At 29.0% G+C, this 12,045-nt stretch overlaps 2 protein-coding genes across 3 annotated transcripts in view; both read right to left on the bottom strand.

The window, feature by feature from the left end:
* Positions 1–4,055, bottom strand: part of LOC108694571 — a 4,816-nt gene extending 761 nt beyond the window's left edge. The window contains exons 1-4 of one of the 2 annotated variants that reach the window (XM_018204137.1): positions 3,979–4,055; positions 434–2,751; positions 264–350; positions 96–177 (exon numbers count right to left, since the gene is read on the bottom strand). In XM_018204137.1, coding sequence (XP_018059626.1) covers positions 130–177; positions 264–350; positions 434–2,751; positions 3,979–4,033 — 2,508 coding nt within the window. In that variant the 5' untranslated portion in view covers positions 4,034–4,055 and the 3' untranslated portion in view covers positions 96–129. Of the gene's footprint in view, positions 1–95; positions 178–256; positions 351–433; positions 2,752–3,978 lie in introns of those variants that run through there. The other variant, XM_018204138.1, reaches the window with a different exon arrangement.
* Positions 4,056–6,368: 2,313 nt separating this feature from the next.
* On the bottom strand, positions 6,369–12,043 carry LOC108694576 (lysosomal aspartic protease-like). Its single transcript, XM_018204144.1, has 10 exons — positions 12,017–12,043; positions 9,129–9,159; positions 8,794–8,869; positions 8,120–8,352; positions 7,625–7,746; positions 7,322–7,542; positions 7,061–7,186; positions 6,833–6,977; positions 6,602–6,694; positions 6,369–6,530 (listed from the first exon to the last, which is right to left on the bottom strand). Exons 1-10 carry the CDS (start codon positions 12,041–12,043, stop codon positions 6,369–6,371), a joined length of 1,236 nt encoding a protein of 411 aa, XP_018059633.1.
* Between the last annotated feature and the right edge of the window lie 2 nt (positions 12,044–12,045).

Genomic DNA, 12,045 nt, shown 5'->3' on the forward strand with positions numbered 1-12,045 from the left:
ATATATATATATATATATATAAAATCTATATTATATATAAATAATGTTAATATATATATGTACAGTTAAATCTTAGTTTATAAATACAATTTTACCTTCATATGAGATCTTTATTTTTGTACAGCGCAATCATTCAGTTTCACAATTTCCCACTTTTAGATTTTCTGTTTCTTCTATCTAAAAACAAATTTTTAAATCATTATTAATACGTTATTTTAAAATTAACTAACTAAATTTTTGATACATGAATTATTACGTATTACACATGAATGCGACGGATAATTGTAATGCATTTTTGGATGCAAAAAGTTATCGGCAACATTTTCATCTCCTATTATCCCAGTCAGCTTCTGAAATATAACGTAAAGTGAGATAAATTTCTAATACATTGCAAAAGATCTTGCGTATTTATATATTTATTGTTGCTATTTACCTCTTTTGGTTTTGGAGATAGCTGAAGTTTTATTTTTGAATTGGACGATTGTGTGGTCTTTTTTTTAGGTGTTAATAGCATTTTATCTGTTACAGATTTCAGATTTTTGGTCAGATAGGACTCTGCGCCTTTTATATACATTCCAACCGGCGATATTACGTGATCATAATTTCCTATTTGTCGATAAATATTCTTCGCTTGAGGACTTATATGCTTGTTTTGCTTATTCATTCCCGGTAGTAAATTGGGAAAGTACGTGCGTTTCGGCTTACAATTCTTGTTAACAAGTGTTTTTCCAGGAGTTATAAATAATCGTGGTTTTGTAACCAGTTTTTTTGTCGACGAAGGAGTAATACTCTTCTTTCTCGGTGAAGACTTCGATACTTGTAAAGTTTGCTCATCCTCTAATACGACTGACAGCGCGCAAGTATTAAAATCTTTGTTGAACGTTTTCTCGGCTTGGCCATCTTGTCTGTCACAAGGAGTGCGAGGACTGCTCAATCTTGTCCGATGAAATAAATTGAGCAAAGATTTATATTTTTCCAAATAATCCTGATATTTCTTTACACTCATGAGAGTTTTCATTAATTTATCGTCAACCTCAATCGAAGAATCATTGATATTTGGATGAATTTCTTCCGTCGGCTTGAAATTTTCGTCAATTTCCATCACTATCTTTGCTGTATCGAGGCACCTCTGTCTTTTTTTTGCAATCTCATACATAACCGTACTCTCAAAATCGTTCGGTTTGATCATTTCTTGACGCTTGTCATGTTCTGTTTGCTGCTTAAGTATATCAAATATTGCCTCTGAATCCATTCTATCATACTTTTCATTTAGTAACAATCTACATTCTAGACTCTCTTCAGGTAATTTATTGTACTGATATGTTGAGTCCGAAGTACATGTTCCAGCTTTTTTTATCTGCTCGTGAATGATAGGTGAATTCTCCAGAGAGGCCATTTGGTTTTCACAGGTACGCAAGATATTAGCCATACTTTGTAAAGGAGACTGTAATAAATTCTTCTCCCTTGGGACAGTATAGTCATTATCAGGAAATAACTTTTTGCACATCGTTTCTAAGCTTTCAAATGTATTTGTATCGTTCAATAAATTTTTTGTAATATAAGAAGTATTTTTTGACATACGCCAACACGCTTTCTTGGGGCTTTTAGTATTACATTGAGAAGAAACAGGCGTTGTAAAATGTAGGCCTTTATCAGGAGATAAAACACTCAAAGATTTTCGCAAGAGATCATGAGACTCTTGGCTTTTTCTTTTCGTACAAATTGGTGTCGACATGCCAGGAGATTCTGGCCATTCAGGAATGGTCTCGTCCTCTAGAAATTTACACATTTTTCGAAGTTCTTCATTAAATCTAAATAAACTGAGTTCTGGGTATTGTGACTGTGCGTGAGAATCGTTATTTATAACAGATTCTTCAATTATCGTTAGTAAATTTTCTGTAAAAACTTTTGGTGCGTCATGGTAATCTACAGATAAACGCCTTAGCAAACGTTGTTGCACAGCTGTTTCTTTCAATAACTTTTGATCTGCCAATGACTGTAGCAATGTTTTTAATTCAAAAGGACTAAGTTCGTCTTTGGAACTCATTTCGCTGTTTGAATCATGCTGATTTTCTTTTGGAAAATCATCTTTTCTGTTTAATAAAACAGAATTTGATAATGATAATGCTTCAAAAGAAGGAACGATTGTTTCAACTTCCTTGCGACTCATTTTTTTCGTTGTATTTTTAGTAAGAAAAGAAAGCCGATCACTTTTAATATTATAATTCCTATCCCTCAAAGTTTTATCAAGCACAGTGTAACTTTTTGATCTTTTAAGTTCTCGATTAAGTATTATATTTCTCAATGACTCTGCTGACATGGAACGTGGACGATTATTAAGATCCTGTTGTCCCATGAACTTTTTATTTAAATTACAAAAATTAATGTCTTGGCTGACATTAGTTTCAGATAGTGTAGGACTTAATTGTTTTTTAACACCATCATATTCATTATTCAGATATTCATTATTAAATAAATTTATACATTTATTCAAGTCTGGTTTGATTGACAAATATGATGTTCCATCAGATACAATTAATGCATCGTCTATCAACAAAGGATGTCTGTTTTTATATCCCATATTATAACTTTTCTCAGCAATATTGCACGAATCTGAGATAAATTGCTGATTGGTTGAACTACCAGCTAGAATTACAGACTCAACACAAGATGTATTCTCCGAACAGCCATGTTTATGAAATTCATCTGATACCTGATTTGATTCATCTTTATTTATCGTTATTGTTTGACCTATAAACATGCATATTTATATATAGTATTTTTTATTTAATGTCAAATAAGTCGACACTAGTATCGTTCTGTCTTTATTTATACCCATGGAGTGCAAAGAAAGATAAAACAATTGTGTCGACTTGTGTCACTAAAAAGAAGATAAAATTTTAATTAAAAATTTGAACATATTATAAAACTATAATAAGGTTTACATAAACATTGATGTTTATTGGCAAGAATAGTAATGATTGTTAGGTCTGTTTTTTTCTATATCAGGACTAAAGCTTTTGCATGATTCATTTTTCTTCTTTTTCTTTTTATATTGAGAGAGAAAGGGAGAGAAAAAGACAAAACACAAACTGCAAAAACATTCATTCCTGAGATATGGAAAAAGAACAGACTTATTATATCTTTATTATTTATCAATGGTAAACAAGGATGAAATAATTCACTTGTGTTACACTATCCTTGCTAAAAAACAAAGATATAAAAATTAATTCCATTACTTTAAATACAAAGCGCCACTACAGTCTGAATGTTAAGATGTTGAACTATTATAAAAATTAATTATTTTACTAAAAATTTTTTTTGAGTAAGTAAATACACGTGGTTATTGATTGCCTTCTCATTTTTATATAGTACACTTACTGTATACTATATAAAAATAGAAAAAGGTATTAAAGACCACATATGTATATATACAGTATTTAATTACACACACAATATATACAGCATTGATAAAAAATATTAGCACTTTATTAACTAGCATTTAAAGTTTTAGATACAAATTTGCTGTAAATTATCCTTTGTTTCAAGAATCTTTTAAGCCTATTTTATAATGTGCTCTTAGTTTTCTGCTTTTGTTTTTTTTTCTCCTTTGTAACCATTTTATCGAAAATTATTTCTTGCTACATATTTCTTGTTTCTTTCGAAACTCATTAACTTTTATCTCGGGTGATATAAAATAAAAAACTGGACAAAAAGCAAAAAAATAAGATGTAAATAACAGCAAAAAACAAGAAATAGGGAATAAAAAGCATATTGTAGAACAGATTTTAAACTTGTATAATGCCAGTAACCAATAAGTACAACAAAGTAAATAAAAGAATTCTAGAAGAATGAAAAAAATGAGTGCCTAAAATTTTTAGTCAAAACGGTATAGGATTATGTGTAGAATTACAACAGATTTTATTTATAAATGTTGACTGTAAACACAATATATAAAGAAAACATTATCGTACTTACGAAAACTATTTAAGGAATCTGTAAAATTATGGGCACGTCTCCGTCGAATGCTCATTTTAATTTCTTAGAAAATGTCTGCTACAATAGTAATAATGTACAACAGTAATAATGTAAGAACAGAGCAATTCGCTCGAAAAGTCAGGAATTCAAGAGAACATGACACCCATAACGGCTCAAACACGCTTACATTCTACTGAAACTGAACTTGTTTTCGAATGGTCAGTGGTACCAACATATTCGATCACGTGATAATGTATTAAGCCCGGATTCTCATGCAATATATCTATGGTTTGTTCACATTAGATTTGTTCGACTTGCTTACACTTTTTACACTTAGCATCTTTGCTTTCCCTCTTTTCAGCGCCAAATATTTATCTATCTCATTTTAAGTGTAAAAAGTGTAAGCAAGTCGAACAGACCAATTGCTTGAAATCCCTAAAAATATTTATATAAAAATATATGTATATAATAACTTAAAACGGGATATATTATCTAACTGTGACAAATTATATATTCCATTTTTCGAATAATTACGACACGTAATAGACAATATATAATTTTTCTTGCTACTTCAAATACCCACAATAAGTTAAAGAAAATTGTATAAACGTTTTTATAATTATTATTATAACTAGATTATACTCTTTAAGGATGCTTGTATTCTTTCGAGATCTAGTTGTTGTAAAAACGAAATGCTCTCGGGATTCTGTCGATATAACTTCTCCAACATCAGCATTAAGAGAATCCTAAAGTGAAGTTCAAACTCCAACGAGATTGCCATTTACAAAAAATATGTGTCATATCAACACATCTTTATATAATACAATATCTCTGCACACATATACATAAATTTTCATATAATGATAATGTTTTAATTAAAAGAATTAGTTTTTATCTAAATCTAATTCTAAGAACTCGACGTTATTTGTTCATATAAACTATTAGTCTGTGTACCACAATTTCGTAAGTATAGATTGCAAAATTTTTATATCAAATAAATATTGACAATCTCTGACATCATATTGGAGATAAGAAATGATAAAGAGAATTTCAATTTAAATGTATTATTTTTTTCAACATAATCTCTATCTCACAGACATGTACAAATACATATATTTTAATTTAAATATTGGATTTAATTTTAATATTGGAAAAGGATTTTCAAATCTATAAAAAAGGAAAAAATAATTGTTATACAAAATTTATTGCATTTAGTTGATGAGACAGACGACTCGAGGATCCTCTTAAGAGGATCCTAAAGTGAAACCCGAACTCCGATGAGATTGCTGTTTTACCGATAAAACGCGACACATCGACATATCTTTATATGCTACATCAATATCGCACTCATGCATACGTACAAACTTTCTAACTAACTAACTTTCGTATTAAGTAAAATGTCTAAACTTTCGTATTAAGTAAAATGTCTAAACCTAATTTTAAGTACTCAACATTGATTGTTCATCTCTAGACTCTAGTCTAAATCAAGATTGTTTTATACGTACAAAGTATAAAATTCATATATAAAGCAAACATTACGAGTCGACATTAAAAGTCAGTAACAAAAAAATCAGTAACTGTAATTTTTCACGTTTTTTTCGTTTTTGACATAAAATCGACATTTGGACTACATTATCATTCACTAAGCACTAACTGATTAGTTTTTCTTGCTGAACGCTATTGTTTTATACAAAGCGTGATTAATATCATGTTTTTAATTTGATGCTTAGAATTCAACAAATCTTACTTTGCATTATGAATTTGAATATAATTTATTTATACTTTTTCTGGATTAAGAATACAGAATAAGACGAGAGTGACAGAATTCAATAATTCAAAAGTAACAAAATCCGCAAGGCGTCATTTTTTTTTTTAAATATTGTGTACACTGCGCAAATTTTATATAAAATAAAGTTATTATAAACTAATATATAAATCGAGATAATCGTTTATTATGTAACACAATTGAAATCTAAATCATTAAATTGAAATATGTAAATCATCTGTGCGCATAACGAATCTAAGAAATAAAGCAACAAAGTCTAATTATCGCAAAAAAATGCAACGAATAGATTATTTTATTTATTTCGTAATATGTGTTAATATTTCGACGGTTATCGGCTTTGAGATTTTAACGCGGGCAGCACAACATATTTAACGCAGACATTCCTTTACTGAAGCTCATGTAGGCAGGTAAAAATAATATCGTATATCTTCGTTCTGAATTTTTAAAATATGACATATGTATTTATCTAAAAATTAGATAATCGTAAATGAAAATTAAAAAAATAATAAGAATAAGAATTTGGAATAAAAAAAATTTGATCCAATTATACGCTTAGAATTGTCATTTAGATCTAACTTTTAATAACCTCTTGAGAAAGTAACATTTATTTTGCAGGAGCAATTCCCACTCGGTAATTTTCCATGTCGAACTCGACATAGTAACGACGAAGAAATACATTGCCCAAAATCCACATCGTTTCCATATCTTTGCCCGTATTCGTACTCTTAAAAGCGCTTATACACTTTGTCTTATTGATTTGTTCGAGCTGTAACAAATTAATTACAGCATGATGTTTCTACTCTAAAACATTTTGAAACGTTATTTGATGATATTTACCTTAATAATATAATCTTCACCAGTGAGTTCGAATAGTTTACCACCTAAGAAGAAGTAGATGTAGGGCAAATTAGAAATCTTGTCGCAGTCCACCTTTAAACAAAATTTGATGTTAGTAAACCATATTAGTGTATAATCAGTAATATATATCAAATATTATCTAATATATTTTAGTAATCTGTATATTATGGTTGAAAAATAGCTGCCATTGCAATAAGTGTCATTATTTACAATTAATTCTCCCTCAGTATCAGTAGCTCCGATCAGTCTATTAATATTTGCGATATCTGATGATGGTCCAGTTAGCTTGAGCGTAAGCGTGTCGAAAATAGCTTCACAACCATCCATGCATAAAACTGCATCTTCTATTTCAATTCTACAGTACAACAGCCTTATTAACAATTAGTTGGCATATAATTTACAGCTAACATACATATAATTTAAAAAAGAATCACGTACTGATCTATAGTAAATTTCCAGACTGTTTCACGGATGACATTAATGTACGTTAATTTGCCTTTGTAAAGCCTTTTATCGGAGCCACCCAATATCAGTTCATTATTCAATTTGGATTTCCAGGGATTCCTGTATAGATTATATATTTTTCAATATGAAGAAACAATATTTTTATATAGAAAGGCAAATTTTTATATAGAAAGGCAAATTTTCTAATATGAGAGGATAAACCATCCGTGAAAAATAATTTTGGAAAAGGGGCACATATGGAAAGATACTTGCCGATTTAAATAGAAACTAAAAACAGGTCGTGATAACAGGCCTAGTTCAACCATATTGGTAAAAACAAGAGACGTTTCGGAATACTTGTATATTGAGAAGAAACTTATTCCCAAGATACCATCGAATTTCACATTGTTGAATCGAATCATTTCGATTATATGTATTTCTCCGAATGTCTGATTTGAAATATTAGTTCCAGCAATCTATAAAAAATTGATGTGTTTTTAGCATATTTTTACACTAAAATTGAAGCCAAATAGAATTGTTTGCTTGATGATGACTCACATTTATTACATCAGTAGATAAATGTCCCGTCAGCTTATCCTTATTATCATATAGAAAACTAAAAGATTTATAATTTGATATGTATGTGCTGGATTTAGTGTGATCGTATCTATTATGTAACGCTGTAAGAAAAAATCATATATTAAAGCAATATTAAATTAATATTTAAAAAAAAAAATGGAAATTTATATTGGGAATTATCGAAGATTCATTAGATATAAATTTAATATAAAGAAAAGTTTTTTATAAGACTTTAGAATTTTAAGTTTTAATATTGATTTTTATATTGATTGTTAGATAATTTAATTTTTAAATTTAATTTTAAATCTAATCTTAATCTTTAATGTTATAAAAAAGTAACTTTCCAAGTAACGATAACGATAACTTTTTAACGCATTACTTTTTGAATTTTATCATTTTAATCATCATTTTAGTAACGTGTTACTTTTATGAAGTAACTTTTTCAACTATGTATTATGATATATTTTGACTTACAACAAATATTAGAACTGCACATTCTCGATGGTATCCAGAAATCTGAGGAAGTAATGTCGAAAAGTATATTAAACTTTTGTGGTGGAGTTCCAATTGTGATAGCGCCATAGTATGCATCATTTCCATCATAATGCAAGGGTAACCTTATAACGCCAGTACTTCTAGTTAAACGAGCCTGTCGATGATCAATAGGAAGTGATCTTTGAATGGAGTTTATCGTGTTCAACGGAATTCTTAAAGCAATAAATAAATTCAATATTATATTATATATGTCTCACATGTACACATATGTACGAATATAATATACGAATTTCATACTAATATACATATATAAATTTTGGACTAATTAATGATCTTAAAACATTTTTTATTTTTAAAAATTATTAAATCCTCATATTTTGATATTAAGAAATAAATATTACTTGCATTTATGCATTTACGCATGCTATTTACACATTACATGCTGTTTAATTTATTTTAAAGAATTATTTTAAAGAATCAGAATTTCTTCATGACAAAAAAATTAAAAGTATAAACCCTAATAAAATTCTTAAAAGCATTTCTATTTGTTTCACTTTGACATGTATTTGACATTTTTCTACAGATTTGTTCTAATCGTTGAGGTATGTATTTATTGGGATATTTATTGGGAATCAACGTTTATATGTGCTCACCTTCGCAGTTCCGCGTTGATTAGCACGGAAAGTATTACAATCGCCACGAAAAATCGAAACATATTTCTCAAATTTTCTGATTAAAGTCAGAAAAATTAAAAATATTTTAGAGACGTTGTAATTCTTATTCTTTTGAATTTAGTCAAAACACTCAAAACACAACAGAAAAAGGACATAGTCGACATTAATGCTCACGCTGATATTTATATGTGAGTTTGTGTACATGCTTGTGTTATAAGAGAAAATAAAGGACGACAGAGCGCGCAAAGCGTTCTGAAAGTGATTCTAACAGTTTATTCCAGAGACCTTTTAACAAAATTCTGGACAATACTCACTTTTGATTAATCTGCCATGTTTTAATAATTCCTGAAAAAGAAAAAAGGACAGAAAAAGAAATAAAAAAAGACATAGAACAAAAAGAGAATTATCCAAAAAAATTAATTATTCATACATAAAAGGATCAAGATAACAATTATATTTCACAGATATTTAATTCGTACGATTCATTCATAAAACGCGATGGAGGATTTGATAAGGATAGAGATTGTGTAGAGTAGAGGTAGTGTGCATTTGATTTTATTTTATTCAAATTTTCTATCGTGATCCTATAGAGGTTCTCTATTTCTGATTTATTGCCTGAATTCCTTGCATTCATTTCTGCTTGTCAAGATTACATTTTTTCGTCCCGGATGAGCTCCCAATTTTTCAAGTTCTGTTACGTCCAAATTCCGCATACATGGAGCTGAGGGGGTCGTGTCCAGGGTCCGGATCGCAAGGGAGCTATGGGGAAGGACCGACACAAATCGAGAGATAATCGCTTCATCCTGAGGCTCCTAATGAGCCGGGGGTCGAATGGAGGACGAAGTGAAAACCTCAACTCGTGCTCCGTTAAACGAGTTGAACGTACTTTTAGTTTAAAGGACTCAAACTGGGTCAGTGTACCACGAAGGTGCACTTTAACGCCAGAAGTACCAGTACGTCCATGCCCTGGCTTTCGGTCATGGAACTTAATCCAAGTGATCGGGGAGAAGGCGAAGTGCAATCGCGGGAGAACTTACAATGAATACAAGGAAAGATTTTTCGATTAAACAAATAAAGTTAAATTTATAATGATAATATAATGAAAAATATTTGGTAATATGTACATTTTTGTTACGTTATAATATACAATTTTGTTTGTTTGTCTTGTTTAGATATGTTATTATGTGCATTTGTGAATATATCATGTAGCATGGCAAAAAGAAGAGGTTACAAAGAGGATATAGCGAGAGAATTAAAAAGGATGGAGGTTTTGAGTGGATCTGAGGAGATTCAGCTTGATTTTCTCTGACGAAGAAATTGTTAGCGGGCGGACATGAACGATCGGCGTGAGCAATTATCGTGAGGCGATGGCGACAGAGATTACAATTATACCGAAAACGTACTGCAATGTTTTTTGTTTTTTAATATTACTGCAATGTTGCAATATTACAGATTGCAATATTGCAGAGGTATTACAGAAATGTAAATTAACAATATGCCTGCAAAATGTCAGTAATATGCTTGTAATATTTCACAAACATTGCAAAACTGTAATTCTTTAATTGTTACAATAATGATAATATAAAAATATATGTTTTTACAATATTTGTAGTACAGTCTTTTAATTTAATAGCCATTTTTATGATATAATAATTAATATAATTCATTTTATATTTAAATAAAAAATTTATTAATTTATTATTTGACGGCTATTTCATTAGCTAAGTTTTATATTTATTTTAAATATAAAATCAAAAGATTGTATAATATCGAGTTTGGATACAATCAATGTATCATTATCGGATAAGATGATAAGTAATTAAATTGAAAACGATTTATCGAAATATTAATTATGTTAATTATGAAATATTAATTATGATTGATGATGTATTTATACCTGATGTGAACGCAAGAATAAACCAACGTCCGAATATTATTGATAAATTTCATACTGTCATTTTTTAGTCGATTTCAATTGAATCGGAGTGGCTTCAAATTGAAAAGAATCACTGCAATTAATTGCTTAATTTATTTAATCCATGATTAATTTACCAAGCGACTATATTATTATATTAATGTGGATAATATTTGTAATTTATTCGGGGCTTATACATGTTCTATCTTTACGAATAAATTTATCTTTCAGAATTAATACTGTATTTATTGGAATATTTTATGGTTTTATCATAAAAAATTGCTTTTGGAAAGCATTTCACTAGAAATGCGATTTGTAGAAAAATTAAAGTTAGTAAGATATATAGTTTTCATTTTAAAGCTTCATAAAAAATTTATCCAAATACATTATATTGTTGGAATGTTTTGTTGCAATATAACAAAAAGCGGACATCTTAACATTGTTGGAATTTTGTAACAATGATTCAGTAATGTTTTGCAATCACCAATATTGCAATGTTTCAGTGAAATCATTCTGCAATCTTTCTGTTGTATGGAAAGAAGAGAATCTATACAAAGTGAGTTGATATGTAACATCAATCTAAATTTTTTAAAAATATATAAAGATAAACTCTGAATATTCGGGAGGGTAACTAGCTCGCAGATTGTGAGTTTTTATATTTTTTTAATTATTGTTCATTTAAATTACAAAAATAACTAATAAACAACAGAGAGGTAATGAAAACCAGGTGCGGATAATTAAGCACAAGTTTTGTAAATTTTTAATTTACAAAACTTGCGCTATATTATCCGCTAATTCTATCCCTGTTGTTTGTTAATTTTTTTGTATTTTAAAGATTGAAACATCTGTTTTAATTATTATTATTTATTACCTATTTATTTTTAATACAATATTGTAGCATTAAAAGTATGCATACTTATTTATACAGTATTTATATAATAAAAAATCACGAATTTAATAATGTATTATTGAAATATTTATGTTAATAACCATAATAAATTTTTATTAATTGTTGGTAAATTTTTATTAATCATCGTTCTTCAATTATCTCCGAGGCCCATTGATTCGTCAGTAATACAATTTTATCGATAGCATCAGAAAATGTACGTAGTTCCACGTAATTCCTAAACTGAAAATGGATGTATTGGCGGTAGTGTACGGGATTTCGACGGTAACAAGAAAAAAGCCGGCATGATCTCTCTCTGGTTTCTCTTTAATTTCTGGACACTTCATAATAATTTCGGGTAAATAATTATTCAATTAATAGCAGTTTACAGACTTTTTTACGATTGTCAGATTATATTCCTCTTCCATTT

Source organism: Atta colombica, unplaced genomic scaffold (assembly GCF_001594045.1).
Source record: "Atta colombica isolate Treedump-2 unplaced genomic scaffold, Acol1.0 scaffold120, whole genome shotgun sequence".
In the NCBI taxonomy this organism is placed as follows: Eukaryota; Metazoa; Arthropoda; class Insecta; order Hymenoptera; family Formicidae; genus Atta; species Atta colombica.

Coding starts and splice junctions, on each gene's coding strand:
- LOC108694576 (XM_018204144.1), bottom strand. CDS start 12,043: ATGGAAGAGGAATATAATCTGACAATC. Junction 9,160..12,016: donor AGGAATATAATCTGACAATC/GTAAAAAAGTCT, acceptor TTTCTTTTTCAG/GAATTATTAAAACATGGCAG. Junction 6,531..6,601: donor GTGAAGATTATATTATTAAG/GTAAATATCATC, acceptor AATTTGTTACAG/CTCGAACAAATCAATAAGAC.